This window comes from Epinephelus moara, chromosome 6 (genome assembly GCF_006386435.1).
Source record: "Epinephelus moara isolate mb chromosome 6, YSFRI_EMoa_1.0, whole genome shotgun sequence".
NCBI lineage: Eukaryota > Metazoa > Chordata > Actinopteri > Perciformes > Serranidae > Epinephelus > Epinephelus moara.
The window spans coordinates 7,181,713-7,204,350 of record NC_065511.1 but is presented as its reverse complement, the minus strand read 5'-3'; the positions used below and the strand labels follow the sequence as shown (position 1 = coordinate 7,204,350).

The 22,638-nt window shown below is 40.5% G+C and overlaps 2 protein-coding genes across 2 annotated transcripts in view; one reads left to right on the top strand and one right to left on the bottom strand.

Annotated features, from left to right (window-relative positions):
- The window catches only part of tsnare1 (T-SNARE Domain Containing 1), a 1,274,638-nt gene that overhangs the window by 654,806 nt on the left and 597,194 nt on the right, over positions 1–22,638 (bottom strand). The window lies entirely within an intron of this gene.
- Positions 1–22,638, top strand: part of adgrb1a (adhesion G protein-coupled receptor B1a) — a 253,455-nt gene that overhangs the window by 222,558 nt on the left and 8,259 nt on the right. The window contains exons 24-28 of the mRNA XM_050047694.1: positions 9,028–9,126; positions 15,703–15,874; positions 17,400–17,495; positions 17,596–17,635; positions 20,575–21,236. Of these exons, the coding sequence (XP_049903651.1) occupies positions 9,028–9,126; positions 15,703–15,874; positions 17,400–17,495; positions 17,596–17,635; positions 20,575–21,236 (1,069 nt within the window). The remainder of the gene's footprint in view (positions 1–9,027; positions 9,127–15,702; positions 15,875–17,399; positions 17,496–17,595; positions 17,636–20,574; positions 21,237–22,638) is intronic.

Here is a 22,638-nt window from a genome sequence, read left to right as displayed (position 1 = left end):
AGTGATTGGGTAAAAAATACCTGCCCACCCCCTCCCCCTCTTCTTAATGTATGGCTACCAGCCCTGCCCATCACCAAATCTGCTGAATCCTTTAGCAAGCACCTCTGATTGGCTTACTATTACTTCCTGCCTATTTACCTCACTATTCCACTATTGACCTTGCAGCGTATGCTACCTCCTGTTAGCTGGATAGAACATAACACATTACTGCCTCAGGTTCTGACAGTACCTGGAATGCTTTTAGAGAAACTGTGACTGTTTCACCAATAACACATGCTAGTTGCAGTGCAGTAATATTAATATTTTCTGTTTACTGAAATGGTGTGGGCATGTGTGTGTGCAAGGTTAGTATGGTCATGTCATGATTGCATCTGTAGAGTGTGTATTTTGCGTCCGATGGAATAACTTGTAGAAAGGACTGCTCATATTGAATTGGAGCCCTCCTTCAGTCTGAATGTCACCTCAGACTGTTTTCCCCTCGGCTCATTTGGTTTTCTCACAACCAGTGCTCAGACAGCATTGTTCATAAGTCTTAAAGCTGCAGTTGGTAACTTTAATGAAAATAACTTTTTGCTGAAATTGCTTGTATCTCACCTCAGATGTTTACAGAAACATATTTTGGTGTAGGGTTCTGCTGTGAAATGAGAAAGTTTGCTCCAGCCAGTGGGCGGTGCTTTGTTTTTTTAACATGGCAGCCTGGTGACAAACTTTTATAGAACCCCTTTAGTAGTCTGCCCCAGGGTCTCCCCGCAATTGGACTTGCCTGGAACACCCTCTCAGGGAGGCACCTACCTCAACTGGCTTTGTTTCAGTATGACAGAGCAGCTGTCAGATATCTGATCTCTTCAGCTTATCTCTGATGGTGAGCATCCTGCATGAGTTGGCATTTAGGTAAAGGCCTACTGGTTGGGTCCCCTAAGGGCAAACTAAGGGCAATTCAAAAGCCTTTAAATAGAAAAGAGGCATCTCACCTGGAATATGGAAATACAGGCCAGACCTGTGGGGAGATATGAAAAGCACCTGGTGGCTTGGCCTGCTGCCATGGGGTCCAATCAGTATCAGCCAGAAACCACATGGGGCATCCACCATGTGGGTTTACCCCCCGCAATCAAACCCTACCTGCTGATAGCATTGCCATTCAGGTAATGGGCCAGTGTATATGAGATTGGAGTGTGTTTTGCTAGTAGTGACTAATGTCACTCCACAATCCCACATTTCTTTCATTTTCAAACAATGTAGTCTCCAGCTCGAATCAGCACATTTACAGGTGACATTACTTGAGGCACTTTATTAGCCATAACACAGCTTCCTCTGACACAGTACTACTCCCCAGTGCAGACAAATTTTTTCTAGGCTGGTGAAGGCATGACCCACCCTACTCTGCCCTCCTCTGCCTCTGACAGTCTTACACTCACTCACTCTCACTCCTCCAATCCAACCTTAGAAGGCAATGAGTGCCAGCCAGTCAGAGAGTCAGTTAGCCAGGTAATGCCTTTGCCATGCTAGGAAAGGAGAGTTTCCACCCCAACGCCTATGACAACACACTCCCAACTTCTCAAATACCAATGCCTGCTTACTGGCCCAAGACATCAAACTTTGAAACTCAGCATCAGTTTTGGACGCTCAGGGACACTGTTTCAATTTTTGCTTGTTACATTCATTGTGTCTTTTCAAGGTAAACTTCCATTTTTACAGGAAAAGTACAGTTTCTGCTTGTCTAATGCATACAGTCTCTCTTCAAGATGAATTTAGAACATAAGGAAAAAACATAGTTTAGGTTTACCTCCTTTACACGTGGTTGAAAGCATCATGGTTTGGCTTAAAATCAAACATCTGCTACAGACATAATGTCAAGTCTAATATGTTAATAGCATAGTGTGCTACAAATACTAACACACTACAGTGTTATTACAATTGCTAGATTGACTTTTGGTTTCACATGAAATATGAGCAGTGGGCTTCTTAGTGAACGTCCAGAATTTGTTCGACCCATGCACCTCCCCTCCCACCCTATACAGACTTTCTTGCTTTATACTATGGCAGTTGCCCACAGCGTCAAAAAATGCCACCACCCGGTGCATCTTATACTGCTACTTAAGGATGCCTTGATGCTTTGGTTTCTGTTGCCAAGGGCCACTGAGCAAGCATCTGTAGTTGACGAGTTGAAAGTGAGACTGGGTTACCTGATAATCATTCTCGGAACCCATCGGCTGTATTCAGCGTCTGACTTCCAGCAGACGGCGATACAGCCTTCGAGGGGCAGACCCCCGATTTTTTGGCATTCCGGTTTGATTTGGGCGGAGGAGGTGAATTTCCGTTTCCGACTTCCGTTAATATTTAAGTAAATATGCTGAACCATTGCGATGGATTCAGAGTTTGCAGTGATGCCAATTATGTTCCGCCTCGTTAGTTCACCGCACGGAGCGTTTAACCTGGCAACAACTGCAGCCGGCTCAAACGTGAATGGTCAATATCACGCGGACTATAAACAGCCTACAACCGGAAACCAGGGCTCTTCCGCTCTTCTTCCGGAGGCAAGATCTCCGGGGTTTCCCTACAGACTCTACATTCAGTGAATGTAGAGTCTGTATATAGAGACTACCTGATAATAGACTCTGATGTGTAAAGGTGGTGGAGTTCCCCTTTAAATCATTAACACCCACGCAAATTTAAGATAAGATAAGATAAACTATAAGCACAGTTTTAATGAAAAATGAAGTTGTGTAGTTTCTATATTTTACTTCATTTTCTTTTCTTGTTTAACATACCTCTTACTATTTATTTTTGACTTTCTCTATCTGTATTTATTTCTGTCCTTGTGCTGAGTTTTCCCTCTGGGGAACAATAAAGGCTTTTCTTAAATAAGCCCATCTTTAGTAAATTGTGACTCTGCCTGTTTTTTGATCAAATCACATCTTGATCAAAGCAAATTAAATCATTACTAACTTATCAATTAACTTGTACTTTCATCAACTTTGTACTTCAAATCATTTAGTTTTGTGCGATCCAGCAGTCACAGTGACCTTGGATCTTACCTTTTCCTCTACACACTGTACACAGTCATCAAAAATGGTTTCTCACAAGCTTTTTCTTGGCTCATGGTCAGATTTGAGAATGCATGCTGGTTGTTGGTGAAGTTATCTCAACGTGATCTGACCCATTTGAAATTAGTTTTTTTTATTTGTGTGGACCATGTGGTCATTAGGCTGTTTGTAGTTGTGTCTGTGGTGGACAATAGAAGGAAATGAAGAGCGTTGGGTGTCGTCGCCCCCCCCTTTTGGTGACCTCCCTTCACCCACTCGCCTCTCCTCGGTGTGGTTCTCAAGGTTCAAATGCAAAACATGTTTAATGAAGCTAATTAATTTGTGCAGCATCTAATTAAGCGCACAGCAGCATCTGCACCAGGCAGGTTTGCTCACACCTCAGAGACAGGCCGCACTGCTGAGTCTCCTTTCCCCCCCAAAATTAGAAACTAATTCGCTGAGAAAATTAAAACAGACAGGAGAGGCCTCATTCCAAGCAGCACTGGAGTTTGTTTCCTCCTTAACGAAAGCTTAAATGGGTTCAATCATCAAGGCTGTGTATTTACAGGTCGTAGGAGAAGTTTAATCAAACAGTAAGCTTCCAGATGAAAACGTCTTTTTGTAGCTTTAACAAGTACTCCAATTCCAAGTGTTTTCCATTTGATGCAAAACTCTGGAACATCTTGTTAAACATACAGAAGGAGGTTAATGTTTGTCTCAAGGACTAGATTGTACCAGAGCCATATCATGTTTGTCTATACTGGATGTTTATTTATTTGTCTTGATACATCTCGCCCCACCCACCCAACCAACCACCCACCTTTTGCCTCTCGATCCTTAAGTCCAGGAAAATGGTGTTGTATTTCAAAAAGTCTTGATTGCTTTTTAATATCACTGCCTTTGGCGTACATTTAGCAGCTGTATTGCCCTTTTACTTGAAATTGAATTTCTTCCATTATGTGATTTTTAATCCAGGCATCCAGGGGCTACAAAAATCGATTCCCTGAGCTCTTCAGCTTTAATTGTTGTTTAGCAGGAGGCCATACGGTAACAGATTAGTTTGTTATTACTTGTCAATATCTCTAGCGTTGTAGTCAGTCTTTTCAAGCAACTACACTGGAGAGATATACAAAGTAATAAATGGAATCCTGATGGCTGGGGGAGTTGCTGGAGCCTTAGGTGTTGGAAAGACAATGAAGTTGAATACTTTCTCAGTGATCATACCTGGAAATCACCTATTGCTTTATCATCAGGTGTATACTGTTAAGTATAATAAGTAGAAAAAGGTTATACTATATCCTTCCGTGATCTCCTTAGGCGGCTGAGGCTCAAGAGATAGAGCGGGTTTAGCACTAATCGAAAGATTGGCGATTTAATCGTTGGGTACTCCATTCCACAGGTAGAATTGTCCTTGGGCAAGAAACCCCCAAATGATGTGCGTGTGAATGTTTAACTGAGTTGCAGGTGCCACCTTGTATGGTAGCCTGTGTCTGAAAGGGTGAATGTGACATGCAGTGTGACAGTTCTTTGAGTGGTCAGACGACTAGAAAGGCTTTGTAGAAGTGTAAGTCCTTTTAGAACCCAAATCCACCCAAAACATTGGATACAATTTGCAGTTTTGTCTAATTTTTGTGAAGAACTGGCAGACAACACTGCATTACAATGAGATATTTCTAGTACTGTGGCTATAAATGAATTTGGAAACGGGGATTGCTTCAGCAATCTTGGTTTTGGTGTCAGTCCCATGTACAGTGGCATGCAAAAGTTTGGGCACCCCTGGTTTAAATTTTGTTTACTGTGAAACGTTAAGTGAGCAGAAGATGAACTGATCACCAAAAAACATGAAGTTAAAGATTCAACATTCTTTTCAACATTTTAAGAATGATTAGAGTATTATTTTGGCTTTGTACAGTTGATTAGTTAATTACCTTGTTAGGATTATGGCTTGTTCACAGTCATCTTTAGGAAAGGCCAGGTGATGAAATTTTCAGAGCTTTATAAACACTCTGACTCCTGAAACCTTGTCCCAACAATCAGCAGCCATGGGCTCCTCTAAACAGATGCCTAGCACTCTGAGGTCGGGAAGACCAAGGAAACTTTCAGAGAGAGCTCCTCGTAGGATTGTTAGAAAGGCAAATCAAAACCCCTGTTTGACTGAAAAAGACCTGCAGGAAGATTTATCAGACACTGGAGTCTGTAAATGCACTGTTCTACTGTGCAGTGACACCTGTACAAATATGACCTTCATGGAAGAGTCATCAGAAGAAAGCCTTTCCTGTGTCCCCACCACAAAAATCAGTGTCAGAAGTTAAAATAGAAGTTTTTGGACGCAATGAGCAAAGGTACATTTGGAGAAAAAAGGGCGCAGCATTTCATGAAAAGAACACCTGTCCAACTGTTAAACACGGGGTGGATTGATCATGCTTTGGGCTTGTGTTGCAGCCAGTGGTACAGAGAACATTTCACAGGTAGAGGGAAGAATGGATTCAGTAAAATTCCAGCGAATTCTGGAAGCAAAGATCACACCATCTGTACAAAAATGAAGATGAAAAGAGGATGGCTTCTGCAACAGCACAATGATCCTAAACACACCTCAGAATCATAAGGTTGGCATAAGGTTTTGCCATGGCCCTCACAGTCCCCCGACGTAAACATCATTAAGAAAATCTGTGCATAAACCTCAAAAGAGCAGTGCATGCAAGACGGCTCAAGAATCTCACAGAGCTAGAAGCCTTCTGCAGGAAGAATGGGTGAAAATCCCCAAAACAAGAATTGAAAGACTCTTAGCTGGTTCCAAAAAGTGTTTAGAAGCTGTGATACTTGCCAAAGGGGTCACTACTAAGTACTGACCGTGAAGGGTGCCCAAACTTTAGCTTCAGGCCCTTTTCCTTTTTTGTTATTTTGATATTGAATTGAAAAAGTAATCTTTCTTAAGAAATGTGTCATCTTTAACTTCCTAGACTACTCACAGTAAACGGAATTTTGACCATAGGTGCCCAAACTTTTGCATGCCACTGTATGCACACAACAACTTAAGACTGACACTCAGGAAACAAAGAGGATGAAGTCGAAGTTGTGGAGTGGGGGGAGCTAGACTGTAGTTTCAGGTGTACTTTTCCGGACTTTAAACTCCCTTTTGTTTTAATTTAATGTCTGTGTACAAACACAGGTGTCTCCTGGACAATTCAGTGATACTACAGGGTTATGTTTGACCATGGGTTTTAAATATTTTTACATAGTATCAATCAGAGAAATTTTATTATTTTGGTATTACAAATAACTTGAAGCATTATTTCGTCCATGAGTGTCAGTCTCACACGCAAATAAGAGCCAGGAAAAACTAATAAATACTTAATTGTCATAATTGGAAACAAAACACTGCACCACAGTTACCAAATGTATCCGAAATTACCAAGGGCCCAGACGACTATTTAAAATAATGAAGACGTCGTTTTTTTGAAGGGCAATCCTTAGCTGCTACTTAGTGTTTGCAGCTCTCAAAACACAATTAAGCTCAGTGATAGGATTTTGTTTTTTTGTTTTTGTTTTTTTTGGGGGGGTTTTTTTTTGCTTTTTGCCTTAAATGACAAGAGAGGGGACGACATGCAGCAAAGGACCATGGGCTGCAATCAAACAGGCCATTGTGGCAAGGACATTGCCTTTGTACATGAAGCACAGGCTGTACCCACTGTGCTACTGGACGCCTCAGGATTTTTAAAAAAAAAAAAAAAAAAAAAAAAAACACCTGTTAAAATTTGTAACCACCCGGCTCAATGTTATCACTCAATTAAATGGGCAGGTTACTTGCTATGCGGCGCCATAGGAAGTCATCTTACATAACAGTAGTAAAAAGAGCATGCTAGTCCCTGTCGGAAGGCTGGTTGTGGTGGTGGACAATACACAGGAAGAAACAAAGATTTTCACCCAGGAGACTGGGATTTGTGTTCCCACAAGTCAAAACCAAGTCAACAGTAAGTGTGTGACTTATGTCTTTTGATGTATGTCAGATACGTCAGTTATGTAACATAGTTATATTAAACCAAACCAGCCAAACCATGGTGTTTTTTCTTAATATAACCACGAAGTCTGTGCACCTGAACCTAATGGGAGTGAAACTGCTCTGGATGCTAACACGCATTTGATTAAGCAATATGACAGGAAAAGGAGTGCTGTTGAACTGTATATCAGCACGTCTGTGATTCAGTCGTAGGCACGAGGCCACAGGCCAAAGATATTCACAGCCGTGCTGATATCCAGTACAACAGCACAACCTCGAGTGAGTCTTCTGGTGTTATATGAGCGTACCTGGACATTCACAGTAAAGTATTGAGGCTTATTTCTGTCCCTTCTTCCTTTTCTGACCATTCATTATTTAACTCAAATGTTATTTGTGGTAGTATGTTTCATTTTGCGGTGCAAAGTTTGTTACGACCCTTAATGTTGGCTAACTAATGATTAACAAAATTAACAGCTCAGAACACCTGTAAAGTGGAGTGATACATGTAAAGTCCCAGTGCTGTTATACTGTATATCAGCACTCATGGAATGCCTACTGTCCAATTTAAAAGCCCGGTTGGAACTAACTGTTGTATAAAAGCTGATAATGACATTCTTGACAGACTTATCAGTGTAGCAGGAGCCTTCTTACCCATATCTGTGACACCAATAACCACTACCAATGCCCATTTAATCAAGTGATGACATTCAGAATGGGTCTTGTATCTGACTTTACTCCACAAAGAAAGACTACAGTTTATTACTTTGGTTTGATGTTTGTTGCTCTGGTCAATGGTTCTTTTAGTTATGCTAACATTGTACTCGTCAACGTACCAATAATTGCTGGGATCTGGTTGTGACATTAGTAAAAATAGGCCAGATGGGGCAAGAAACGGGAGCGTTCAGACAATCAATTAGTAGAACAGTTAATCAAGCGTATTTGGAAGAGGGCAAGCTGTAAACTTTGCACAATATGTCTGACCATTGGAACTTGAATGTTACTTGCTCCGTTGGAACTAGTTTTAGTGGTGTCACCATGTTTTGAGGTTTATTTTAGTGAGCACGATGTTATAATGACCAATAGAATCAGTAGCCAGGGGTACAAAGTAAGACACAAGTTGTTATAAAACAGTTTTTATGCACCTTGGTTTGGACAATTTAGTGTTCCAACTGCCAGTCCCTAAAAACTGTCCATGTAGTAAATGTAAAATGAAGAGGAGTTTTACTTCCAGGACCCTGCGCTCTGTAATAACTTCTTCTTGGCAGCTCTATGGCTGAGGGAATGGCCGGTTGAGGGAACACAGACACTTTATTAGTGACTCAGTTGCTCATCAGAATTGAACACCTGTAATATACTGAATATATTGATGTTATGAAACTCTTTCATCACTTTTGAGGCAGGAAACTTCTTTCTTGAATGCTGACAGTAATGACTGACAGAGCCAGTCGCTGGCACCTGTGTGTGTGGAGGTTTGAAATGTCTGAGTACGTAAACCTTTGCATCAGAACTTGGCAGTGCTCGAAATAAGCAGTTAGCACAAATTGAGATGACCAGGGGTGAGGCACATCCAGCACATCATCATGATCAGAGGACCAGGAATGGAAATCCACAACCGGCATATTAAATCAGGCATTTATGTTAAGCCTTTTTGTATTACGAGCAGATAACAGTGAAATCCTAAATAAACAGAGAGGACTCTCAGTTCTTCCAGGTCATCAAACCAGTCATTTGTGAAGAGAATCAGACATGTGTAACATGAAATATCCACCAATGGCTATGTGTTGGCCCCATCTCCCCTGTCCCCAGATTCACACACAGGTAAACCCCCAAAACACACACACAACCGGTTGGACTGTAGCCCTGAGAGAGAGATTGTGCGAGAACACTGTGACTCACTGTTTGCGTGACTGTGCGTGTTTGTGTGCGCACACGCATCTGTGCGAGTCTGTGTGTAGGTGCATTTGTATCTGTTTGTGTATGTTACAGCGTGTTAATTTGACTTTGCAGTCAGATGACAGTGCCACTGTACAATATGACGCTCAAATGTGCCAAGTGCGGAGTTATCTCTTCGGCTGACGTTTCCACCACAGCTACCAGTAACGCCATGTTAGTCCCGCTAATTATTTTTCCTTAACTCTTCTTACCTCTGTTCTCTCCTCTACTGTACGCCTCCCTTCTTCTCCTTCACTTGATTGGTTCTCTTTCCTTTATCCCTCTGTCTTTTTTTCTTCTCCCTGATGCCCTGGCAGGCAGGTTCTCTCAGTATGAAAGGCTCCTGAAGCTTCTGTGCTCAGCAATCTGTGTGTTAACTGTATATATGTCAATGATTATGCATATGTGAGTAATGATTGAATGAGAGTTTGTGTGTGTATGTGTGTGTGTGTTTGTCCCTTGAAATTAAAAATGCCTTTTAACCCTTTTAGATCAAATCCTCAGCCATATTGAACACCTATTTAACAATATACTGTATGACAAAAAAAGACAATTTTTAATTTTTAATTTATTTGTATTATTATCAGGGGTCCTGGGGGTTCTTAAAGATTCCTAAAAGGCATTGAATTCATTAATCTAAAAATAAAGCTTTAATCGGTATTAAAAAGTCTTTAATCAACCTTTCAAAGAATGGTACATCAGAAGTAGGATTTTATAACTATTATTTTTTTGCAATGTAAAATCTCAAAATAACTGGTAACATCATTTTTTTAACTTCCCTTACCAAGTGCCTCTCACAATAACATCAGGTCAGAATAGTGGGGAACCAACAACACTCACATTTTTATTCTCCGTGGAGCAGAGGATCCACTGTTCGCTGGCAGGCTGTTCTCATGAACTGTTCTCATGAACTGTTCGTACGTTTTCCTACAAAAATGAATGCTCCTAAATTTGTACATGTTCCACGTAATTATGAGCCAGTAATTTGTGCATAACCCACATATTTTGGAAGGCTGCGAGCATGTCAAATGCGCTGATGGAAGTAAACAAGGAAGCAGCCCCGAGCAGTCTCGAAAGGAGGCAGGTTGAGATGGTGGTTGGGTCACAAAAAACAGGACTTTCCCCCGGTACTTTCCTTAGAAGATGTTCAGATGTATGTGAGCTTTGAGTCATTTTAAGGTACATCGTCACCATGTTTCTTTTCCGAAACCTAACCACACGAACTTCACTCGCCTAAACCTAACCCCTGTAACCTTATGTTAATTACATACAGTTATTTTAAGGACATAATGTCATTCGTGGGGTGCTAATTTGTACGATATCATACAAACCATTCTGTAAGAATACGTTGACCCTGCACGATACAGGAAAATTGCACATTCAACAAAAACTGGCTGTTAAAGCAACATTTTGCGGCATTGCTAAAACCAGTACAAGGCAATGCATACAAGCCTCTGTGTATTTTGTGCAAAAAGTTTTTCAAACTTGGCATGATGGAAATCAAAGCAGTGGAATCCCACATGCAGATTGAGAAACACAAAATTACTAAGAAAACCCATCAATAACGTCAGGTATTTCCTAGTTCTGTTCTACCCTCGTCTCTGCCAGGCCTCTACTCTCTTCTCCAACACCAGTACCAGGGTCAGCCGCAACAGATCCAGGCTGTACACCTACACAAAAAGCAGACATACTTTGGTGTCAGAACATGGTGACAAAACACCAATTGCACAAGTCAAATGAGGGCATAAGAGACCTATTTTGCATATTGTTCCCTGACTCAGAAATAGGTGGTAGGTGGTATTTTTTCTTTCCTTCTGTTTTGGTTATTGTAAAATTTGCTCTAAATTTAATTCCGATTGTCCTAAAAAGTATATCAAAATCAAATCATGTTTTCTTCCTGTAAAACGAAGTATGACTTCTGCTTAGCTAGTCCCAAACAATATCAACCAATAATATCATGACATGCACACATCAATCAATCTGCAACTTTTAGCCATACAGAGCTATTTAGCTAGCTAGCAACAGTATGGCACATCAGTGTGTCTTTGTTTAACCAAAATACCGTGGTTACTGGCCCACTGGCTAGAATTTATTCAGTTTGAGGAGAGTGATATCTGTTACAGCCCCAGATTATGTGCAAGGCTTTGTACAGTGGCCTGCTTCAGCAGCTAACATTACCTGGAGCATACGATGGAGTCACTCCACTTGACGGGTACTTTCTAAACCATTTCTGCTACTATCCACTATGTGTACACTTTTGGGACCCCACTGATATAACAGCCCCACTTTAAGACAGTCAAATCAAACTCATCCCAACATTCTATGCCTATCTTGTTTCACTAAGAAATTTGTCACAATACTGAAGCTAGACACTGTTGATATCCTGTTTTATCAGGAATTTAACAGATGGTCAGAAAGCTGCTCAGAAAAATGTTAAGGAGGCCATGGCTATGTATACAGAGGAAAGCAATACACTGCTTTGTCTCAGTTTATGTATGTGTCGTGCTGAGATCTACGAGTGCCCTAGCTATATGGATCATTTCCATTATCAACCCAGGCCTTTAGTTCCTACTTTTTCGCTGTTGTGCTAATAGAATCTGATCATGACTCTAGAAGTTCACTGTGGAGTTATCCGCCTCCTATTTGCAGGGAGTGTTGCTCTCTGCTATGATCCACAAATACAACCTCTAAATAGCTTCTCTATGTTTTAAATAGCTGTGACTGAGCAATTAATACACATCATTTCACTTCATAGTCTGTAACGTGACATTGCTGACACACTTCACACACATCAGACACATTTATTTTTCTGGCTAGTGGTTGTGACTACTGCAAGGAGTAAAATATGTTAAATAAAATATGTGTAGAAATTGGAATCACCCATATAGCACTACAGCAGGTATTTCACACTAAGGTCGAGCAAAATAACAGTACATATCCCCATTCTGTCACTTTTAGTCCCAATCCTGTTTCACGCTTATATGTATCTAGTACATTTACAAAATCACTTTCTATATGATATGGGTGGATTTAAATACAATAGGCAACAGTTTTAAATGTTCAAATAATAATCTTGATTCTGATTCCACTGTGGTTTTACAACCGCATATCAGCCTTTATTTTAAATACAAGATTTATTTGGTATTGTATCAATTTATTTTTTCTGTCTGGCTCAGCCATGTCACTGGATCACCTCCTACATGTTATCACTCTCATTTAATACTTGTGCTGACATTGTTCATTAATTTGTAATGGCAGGTGAAAATAGTGGAGTCAGCAAACATTACAGCTAATTACTGTGAAGAGGCTGACAGTCTGCAGTTTGTATTCACTGTAAATACCACGAACATTAGTATAGTTACTTCACCCTGGTGTTTATGGCATATTGATTACTATATAGGCATTACCAGGTGAACAAATGTGTTGTAATGGATTTTTGGGTTAACTTCATGTTTCCTGTCCCCAGTGGATTGAACTGCAGAACCAATGTGATCTCACAGAAATACTTCAAATGACCATGACCTTTGAACACTGCATTACATGGTGGTGGCCATATTGGGTTCAATAACATGGTGGCAGCATGGTTGGACTGAGGCACCAAAATGACTTGGTTAGGTTGAGAAAAAGATTGGGAATTCAGTTAAAATAAATAACTGTTACATACAGGTCTCAATTCAAAATAATCGAAAAACCAGCACTTGGTCAGTGACTTCCAGTGTCAGACAACAATGAAAAAAGCTGTCCTTTTACGTCGGCATGACACTTAGCTGGTAGCCGTTATTGTTTAATGGCGGCTTCCACATGGACTGTTGCCCAAACTAAACCTAAAAGTGGTCTCCCGGCTTAAAGTCCAGTGTTTGTTTGACCCATCCACCACCTTGATCTCCGACCTCCTCCTTACATGGACTTTCTCGCTCTTCATACTTACTATGGGGTCATAACAATAACCATTGTTCATTGTGTGGTGAATGGAACCAGGGAATTTGGACTTTGTATTGGCACTGTTTTCATGGTGCCAGCATATAATTTTTAATTCCACATATTTCTCTGACACCAGGTTGTGGAGAACAACACTCCCTCCAAATGGAGAAGTTTGTAGGTCTACATTTTAAATTGTTTTGCTCATCAACATTGAATATGGAGAACAAACTGAAAATAACTTGGATTAGCCTTTAGGTAGGATTCAGCTATTCTGCACTTTAAAGGCAGCGCTGATTTGCTGTGCCAGTTTTTCAGTATTTATAACTCTGACTAATTTCTTAACAAAACTATTGTTGAGTATGTCCTCCAGAGTGTTACTGTTGGCGGGGTGGAAAAGCCTCCTAAATAGGATTCACATAATTAGACATCCAATTTCCAATGAGCTCAAGAAGAATAATGGCAAACACTATCAAACCTATTTACTGTGTTGGTCTAGCCAGCCTTTTTTTTTTACCTTTATTTCATTCATGGTGTTCCATCTGTTGGACTGTGTTATTTTACTTTGATAGATTTTGGAATACCCTTTTGAATGCACACCACATTATGACCTTAAAAAATGTGATGCGTTGATAGGATTTGAATAAGAAGCCTAATAGCCACCACAAAATGTTGCGATTGTACGTTTCTGAAAACCATAAACACGTCAAACGTGACGTAGTATATGAGCTGACTTTGTCATCAGGTGGATGGCGTGTCCAAGGTGAGACACCTGCCAAGCTGCAGACCACTGTTCAAGACCAACAAACACTTATCTTGTGTTTAAGCGACCAGTCACTGGTTTTCCAGTGGGATCAGTGCCATGAAAAGCATTTCTTCTTTACCCAGACTTTGTTGCATTTTCTGCTGGGATATTTTAACAAATGCAGTTGTTTTTAGAGAGACATCACTGCTTTTCCAGCGGGGATTGTGACCCCAACACTTGGTATTTTAAGCCAAAACATGATCTTTTCCTAACCATAACCAAGTGGTTTTTGTGCTTAAATCTAACCACATATTAACCACAGCATTGTTGAAAAGTATAGTTTCAACACTGACCTGACTGACGTGCAAATGTAACATATCCATGGTTTGCAGAAACGTGCAGTGCTAACATTTTATCTAGCAGTTGGGTTGGAATAAGACAGTCTGACAAATAGACAGTAATTTATTAATGAAAATGTCTTCAAAATCATAAAAGTGTGAGTGGTTGGTCTCAAAGGGTTTTTTTAATGAACAACTAGAATATCTTATCAGCAGTAACATTATTATGATAGTAAATAATTTTTAAAAATAAAGTTTTTTATCCCATTGAATCTCATCTATTAGTGCATGATTTGTGGTGATTTTTGCATCATAGCTTAATCAGTAATCTCTTGCAGGGAACATTTGCTCACCCGCCTCACACACTAGTGATGATCTGTATTTGGATATTGAAATAGTTTATGTCAGAGAAATGTGTTTTCTGACATTTTAATGCAGTGTATGAGCTGTGTGTCCTTTCAGTTTATTGAAGACTACAACACCAGCAGTAAACTGTAGTGTTAAACCTGCTACAACAATGTAACTCAGATCACTTCAGCTTTGCAGGCTTTTTCTTTGGAGCTAGGCTTCTGAAAGTGAAACTCATAATCCACATTTTAAATATTAAAAAGCATTCAAGCAGCTGAAGGGCCAAAACCCTTCTCTTTCTGGCCTTTTAATGTGAAACACCTACATGAAGTGTTATTTACAGCAGCTTAACACTGATCAGACACTGAAATAAAAATAAAAAAAATAGGATATATCCAAAATTGGAAATAGTGAGAGAGAGTATTTTGTTCAAAAGAGCAACTCAGAGCAGCAGATTGGTTAGTATGACGCGACTACTTATAGTTGTAATTAGTGCTGTGGAAGTGTATATAATGCTAAACATATGGTGTGAGATGTTATATAAAACTTGAATGCAGCACTTTTCCTTTAATGACTTTTAAGTACCCTTTCCACTTCTCTAACTAAAAATAAATATTTGGACATGAATAGCTTTAGTAAGAGAATCTGAGTGAAAGATCATTTCATGACACTCACACTGTGAGTGGTTATTGTTCTTGTTCATTACTGACGTGCCCATTACAACAAGTAGAATGAGTCAGAGAGAAAAACAAGGACAGCAAAGTGGGAGCAAAACTACGGATGTGGGGATGACACTTCTTTAGTCTTCTTTCTCTCTCTGTCTCTCTGTCCTCTGCTCTGCCTCCTCTGTTTGTCTTTGCATTCTGTTTCAGCCTCATTACACTCGTTTTTCCCCACTGCTCACCCTCACTCCTCCTTCTCTTTCCTGTGGCACTAGATCCTCTATGGTTTGACTGAACCATCTTAAACATACATGCATGTAATATATGTGAACTATGAACATATATATCTGCAGATAATGGATGTATGTTTTTGTTTGTGATAGTAACATAATTATTTGTTGTGATGTTATGTATTTATGCATGGGTAGAGTTGAAGGCTGCTAACACTATGCTAACAGCGTGGGCAGTTATCAAGGGCAAGCAGAAGATTGCTTTAAGATTGTGTTAGGCATTACATTCTCTACATTTTTTATTGTACCAGAGAAAAGAAATCTAGTTAATTTATTGGAAATTTTTGTAAAGAAGCTTGCCTTAATAGATTTTTAAATTTTAGCTAACGAAAAATATGAAAGGTCTTATAGCATAACTGTCAGACAACATTGTAGGCTTGCCCTCTATGTCATGTTGACAAAGGATTACTTGTGCTGTCCTTGACTGCGGTTCCCCTCCCGTCCTGCAGGGCGTCACTGTGGAGTTCCTGTGTGGTTTTGCCCCTCCTGGCCCTCACATGGATGTCAGCCGTCCTCGCAATCACAGACCGGCGCTCTGCGCTCTTCCAGATCCTCTTTGCTGTCTTTGATTCACTGGAAGGCTTCGTCATTGTCATGGTGCACTGCATCTTGCGCAGAGAGGTACCTCACATGACCACTGACTTTACTTGTTCCTGGTTTTGTTTAGGGCTATAAATGATGAATAGCAGCTCCCATTGAGATTCTCTGTATACTGATATGGAATTCAGTTAAAGCTTTCACATAAAAGCTAGTACAATACTGATCAATCCTGGCACCCATCGGCTATCGGTCTAATGACAGTAAGCCCTTGGGAGGTTGTGGCTAGGTGGTAACCCTAGATTTCCAAAATCCCAAAATCTTCTTGTCTTGCTGTTTTATGGTCATTTAAGGTCATTGACAGATAATAGTTTGGGTTAAAACGATGAAACATGAAATCTCCTGGGAGTTTTCGCGAATCTTGGGTGTAGCCAGTGGATATACAGGCCAAGACTTCCTCTTCCATGCTGAACTGTCATCAGACAATAGTCGATAGGTTCCAAGATTGCATTTCAGCCAGTTTGTTTTACCTCTCCACACATACTGTTTACCTGCCAATCAAACATGACTGGTCAGTTCTACTCGGACTACAAATAGGTTTCAGACGAAAACCGAAACACTTCCGATGCCAAAATTTGTGTCTTGTTGCCCACAGATTCTGCATACATAGGCAGAGATGTGTTTCTAGAGATTAAGTATCGAACAGTTACACAATATATATCCTGGTAGGGGACAGATTCAAATTTTTTACCAGCGGGTATGTTGGTTGGTCCATGCATTTGATCAACACTCTGGTCCAAGGATTTTGGTGACCCCCAGACTTTTCATTTAGAACTGCCATCAACCCACATAACCCCTTGATCAATGGTCATAATGGTCCATGGTCCATGGTGAGCACCATGACCTCAAAATACGGAGTCCTTACGGAGTGTTTTATTGTATGTTTGTTTTGGGTTGAACTCCTGACCTTTTAGTAAACTTTTTTGTCAATATTGTCATTGGGTGTTAGGTCTGGAGTTGCTGCATAGACAATGAATAGTGAAAATGTTCTAGATCAGTGGTTCCCAACTTGTCCAGCCAGGTGGTCCAGATTTTTCCTTGGTCATTAGTTAGAGGTCCACACAGTTTAATACATTCAGCATCACACTTGCATTTGGCCATGTCATCAAGCTAGTTTGCTGTCTCCGTCGAGTAGTTGTCCATTTGTCACTCTACAGCAGGAAACAGCACTTTAAAATAAAAGCTTTGTGCTGGAAATTCACTGAATTTAAAGATAATATTGTTTTTTTTTAATTAATTTTTTTTTTTTTAACTTGACACATTCGCAAGTCACTTGCACTCCGTTCAGAATGGACCCGCAACCCGCTTTTATACCACGACCCACCAGCTGGGAACCACTGTTCTAGATGACACTGAGAGCACCCAGGGAAATGTACTGAATATATGGGGACATTTTCTGTTTCAGAGCTGAGAACACTACAATAGAATAAATCATTTGGGTGTACAAAAGACAACAAATGCGTGGGTCCACAAAATCAGGCTCCCATTCACTGTCCAGATGCCCCTGAGCCAGTAAGATGGTGACGTCTGCTCTCATGGTTTTCTGCAGGTTCAGGAGGCAGTAAAGTGCCGTGTGGTGGACCGCCAGGAGGATGCTAATGGAGATTCAGGAGGATCTTTCCAGAATGGTCATGCCCAGCTTATGGTATGAATATGCATGTTGTTATTTTCACCTCCAAGGATTTATTATTCAATATAGCATGTTGTGTACACTGAATACAATATTTATTGTTTTCTGTCCTCAGACTGACTTTGAGAAAGACGTGGATATGGCTTGCCGATCAGGTAAGCTCCAGGTTGAGCCTGTTTGATTTTGTGTTTACGTGTGCGTTTGACTTGACTTTGGGGACTACTGTTCAGAAGCTACAGATGTCTCTTTGTGCCTCCTCTCTGAATTTTGACTGCTTCAAATTCCTCAGCGTTGTCAGAACAGATGTGAGGCGTGTTCCCCCTCAGTTCTGCACTTGTGTCTTACAATCAACATCACAGCAGCCTCCCTTCGCCAAGGAGCTGTTTTGACAAGAAATACAGCACATTACTGCTGCATAAGGCAGTTTAGCCCGGGCTGATGGGAGTGGGATGAACGTGTGCTGAGCAGTTATATGCAGATAAATAGGGCTGTCTGAGTCTCTCCTACACTGCCGCTGTATAATTAAGTCCCTCCCGACAGTGCCGCATCAGATACTGGCTCTGCTCTGATATCCGCTGGGAGTGAAAAACTGATTATCTCTTGAGACAGGATATCAAGAAAAGCATCTGGAGCAGAAAAGCTATTGAGACACAGACAGGCCTGATCGAGAAAAGACAGAAAAGAACAGAGAGGGATGGTTGTTTTTTTTTTGTATATGTCAAGTAGGAAGGAGGAGCACAGAGAGCGATTGTAAGATATTTACTGTTGTGGAGAGAGCGTTGTCTGATGTTGTTTACCAGCCTGGACACAGCTTGGGATATGCATGCTGCCATGAGCCTGCAGTTGTTATAGTGAAATGAGGTTGGGTCACGCGGTCAAGGCAAACCCGCTGTCAGCCATGTACTCTCAGTAGAGATATTTTAACAAGGACTTTCTAGAATTAATTTTTTAGGATATCTTGCTGTTGTCTCATTTGTCAGAGTTTGACCGGTATGAGTGTTTGAAGGGTGGTAAACGGTTTTGGTTATTGTGGTCACAGTTGCTAAGTGGACTTGTCAGCGCTCGCTGACCAACAGTGACAATGGTTTTCATGTTGCCTCACAACATTTTTTATCATGTCTCAACTATAATGTCTACTTTTTTTATCTGCAGATGTACACCGAACAAAAAGTTAAATGTCACACTAATGTTTTTGCTCTCATTTTTCAGAGGTTTGAGTTAAAGATCTGAGATGGTCCTTAAGAGATACTTCTCTCAAAGTTTGGCAGCAAATTTGTTAAAATCTTTGTTAGTGAGCACTTTTTCACCTGTCCACCTGACAGGTGTGGCATATCAAGAGGCTCATTAAACAGCATCATTACTACACATGTGTGCCTTGGGATGGTCACAGTAGAAGGCCACTCTAAAACATGCAGTTTGATCACACAACACAATGCCACAGATCTCCCAAGTTTTGAGGGAGAGTACCATCAGCATGCTGACCATAGGAATGTCCACCAGAGCTGTTGCCCCCTGAACTGAATGTTTATTTAACTACCGTAAGCCCTCTCCGATGTTCCTTCCCTAAATTTGGCAGTACACCCAACCGACCTCACAACCGCAAGTCGGTTACAGTAATGAACTGCTGTCAGGTCAAGACCCTTGTGAGGACAACGAGCTGAGAAGGTTTTTGACAGTTTGTGCAGAAATTCTTTGGTTGTGTAAACCAATTGTTGCATCAGCTGTTTGGGTGGCTGATCTCAGATGATCTTGCAGGTGAAGATGCTGGATGTGGTGTGGTCTGCGGTTGTGAGGCCGGTTGGATGTACTGCCAAATTGACAGAACAGTTTATGGTAGTGGAATAAACATTCAGGGGCAACAGCTCTGGTGACAAATCCTGCAGTCAACATGCCAGTGACACTCTCCCTCAGAACTTGTTACATCTGTGGCATTGTGATCAAACTGCACATTTTAGAGTGACCTTTTACTGTGACCATGCCAAGACACATCTGTGTAGTAATGATGCTGCTTACTCAACATCTTGATATGCCACATCTGTCAGGTGGATGGATTATCTTGGAATATTCTTTCTAACATGAATTTTACTAAATTTGCAACCATGGTTTGAGAGAAATGTATCTGTTGAGAGTATTAAAAAAAGTCTCAGATGTTTGACCTAAACTTCTGAAGAATGGGAGCAAAAACAAGTGTTTAAATTTTCATTCAGCATAAATGCAAATACCAGCACTATGTTGCCCCAGCTATGCATAAGTTCAAACATAACTTAGTTTAAATGTCATTATTTAACTTAGGTCAGAGGTTACATGCTACTAACATTTTGAGGGTTGCACCAGCTGAAATAGCTCCAGCGTAGGCTTAAGTGGTCAGTTACATATGCATATCCTCCGTTCCACATTGGCAAACAAATATATAGGGTTCAATAACTTTTTAATTAAAAACTACCAATTTATAACAGTTTGCCAGTGTAGACTATCATTATGTGTTTGTTATGACGACACAGTTTCATCTGTTCAATAATAGCATACCGTTATCTTACGCTAGAGAAGCTAAGATGAACCTTACGTCTCTGTGGTACAACACTGACACAGCTTTACCATCAAACTAACTAGTTTCAACGTAAAGTTTAGTGTGGACTTGGAGAGGGAAAGTACATATAGCTGGTGCAACAGACCGCTGTATATCTTTTTCTTTCTTCTTGTGGGGGCCCATAGCTCAAATTGTTAATTTATAATTATAAATAGAAGCCTATAGAGCTAGACAGTACCACTTAAACCAGAGTGGTAGTAGAAGGTTGCTTCAGTATCTGTCCAACCCAAGGCTGGATTATTGACTGAGGTAAGTTGTGTGAGAATTTGCATCACTTAATAACAGTATCAGCTAAATTGCTATGTCCATCATTACCTTGAAACCCACACTTGTGGAGAAGCTCTGCGTCAAAATCTTGTGTTACACAGTGCATATTACTGAGTGCATTTGTATGCAATTTGTTTGTTGGATGACAACACATATGTGATATGAATAAATAATGAGCAGTGGGTCCCCCAGATGGGTGAATCTAGCCATGGTCCAACTCTGCCTTTCTGTTGCTTCCAGGCACTGTGAAGCGCTCATCTCTCCAGGGGGAGGAGAAGGCCTCCTCTGGGACCCACACCCTTCAGAAGGGTTCTAACTTTAACACCATGCCGGCCAGCATGGCCAAGGTTCACCTCCAGAATGTGGCAGACTACACCAGCCACACTCTGACTCTGCGCAGGGAGAAGGGCCCCACCAAGGGAATCAGCACGGAGCTGCCAGGTGCCAAATCCATCTACATCTGCGATGGCGAGCTCTTCAAGCAGCTTGATGGAGAGCTGCCTCGAGGAAACGGGGAGGGCAGCAGCTCTGAGGGCACTGGCAAAGGCCCGGGGTACGTCATTCTACCGACCAACAACACAGGCACCCTGAAGCCGGCCAAGGGGAAAGAGGAGCAGACAGCCAAGTATAACATCAGCATTGAGCAGCTGCCTCAGACCAGGCTCATCCACCTGGCTAACCCTGCCAGTGGAGAGCCAGTGCCTGGCTTCGGGCTGAAGAGCCTGCCTGCTGACCAGATCAGTGTGTCATGCTCTGACAGAGACTCACCTGCACACAATCTGCAAAATATGCCCAGAGACTCCCAGGTGGCCAACAGCATGTGTGACGGAGGAGATTCCGGAAACTCTGGTGTGATGTCCAAGAGTGAGACCGTCTCCACACTGTCCATGAGCTCACTGGAGGTAAGACCACTGAACTAATCAGCATATTCTTGTAATAGCAATGCATTATCAGCCTCACACTTCATACTTCAAACAAGACATGCATGTTAAGTTGTGTTTTGTGCCAGTACTGCTTACCATAATTTCTCAAGAAGCAGGCCTTTGTTTGAAACTGCCTTTGTAGTGTTTTTCATAATATTTTAGGAAGAAGCGTCCTCGTTCTCTGCTCTGCTTGTTGTAATATGATGTTAATGCTTTTTGCTTGTAGAGCAAATTCAACACTTTAACCTCATTTACTAGTTTTCTTGATAGATTTAGGATAATATGAATTACACAGCACTATTCCCATTAGAATAACAACAGAATCATGTCATAGTGACCTTTCTGCTGATCTCAGTTACTTATATATTTAGTTATTACTTATATATGTACTTATGTACTGTTCTAAGTTACTAATTCCACTCCTTCTAATTCAAACTTTATTATAGCCCTGCTAAAATTCCATTGAAGCAAATAAGAAATGAAAGTATTTTGATGTTAACACCAGTGAATACTTACAGTAATAATGAAATTTAAAGGCTACTGAGTTCATAGCCTTGAAATGTTTTTTTTTTTTTTTTAATTTGAATAGATTTTTTTCAGTGTTAACAAAGTCAAATCCAAAAATTTAAATTTCAGAATTTCCAAAACATGCTTTTCATTTTGAATTTTTGACTCTGAAATTGACCAGTCTTACATGACTGATGTTCTATTTGATTTTTTTTTTTCAACTTGAATTTTGATATCTTTTTTTGACCAGTTGAATTTGGGCAATTTAAATACATTTTTTGAAATACTGAAATTTAAATTTTTGGATCTGCATTTTTTTAATACTGACAAAAATATATTCAAATTCAGCTTGTGAAATTACATATTAAGAACTTTCATATTTTAATAAAGTGAATTTAGAAAAAAAAAATCCAGATACATGGTTTTCACAGTAAAGTATTTCAATATTATGAGTTCAGTGATGTTCACATTTCAAGATTAAATATTTAGTGTCTCTTAATTGCTTCCATAAACTTTTGTCAGTAAAACTTCACGATATGTGGACTACACGATATCAGCCTGATAACTGCCCAAAATCAGCTTTGGGTGAAACAGTTGATGGGTTTATCCCTTGACATGTAGGCCTATCATAGTGGACAACAAGGAGAACTGCATCTAGGATGCCTCACAATATCCCAGTAAAAAGACTAGCATATCAGAATTGTTTGCCTTCTGTCATCCAGTATGATGAATTCGATGCCATTTACAATTTTGTCTCCAAAGGCCATGACATCATATAGGTCATGAAAGACAGCAAGTTGTGGTTGGTGTTAAATCAATGGTTAGTGTGTCATGTCTCTTATCAAAGTCATGGCAAGAAGTTATGATTCTCGAA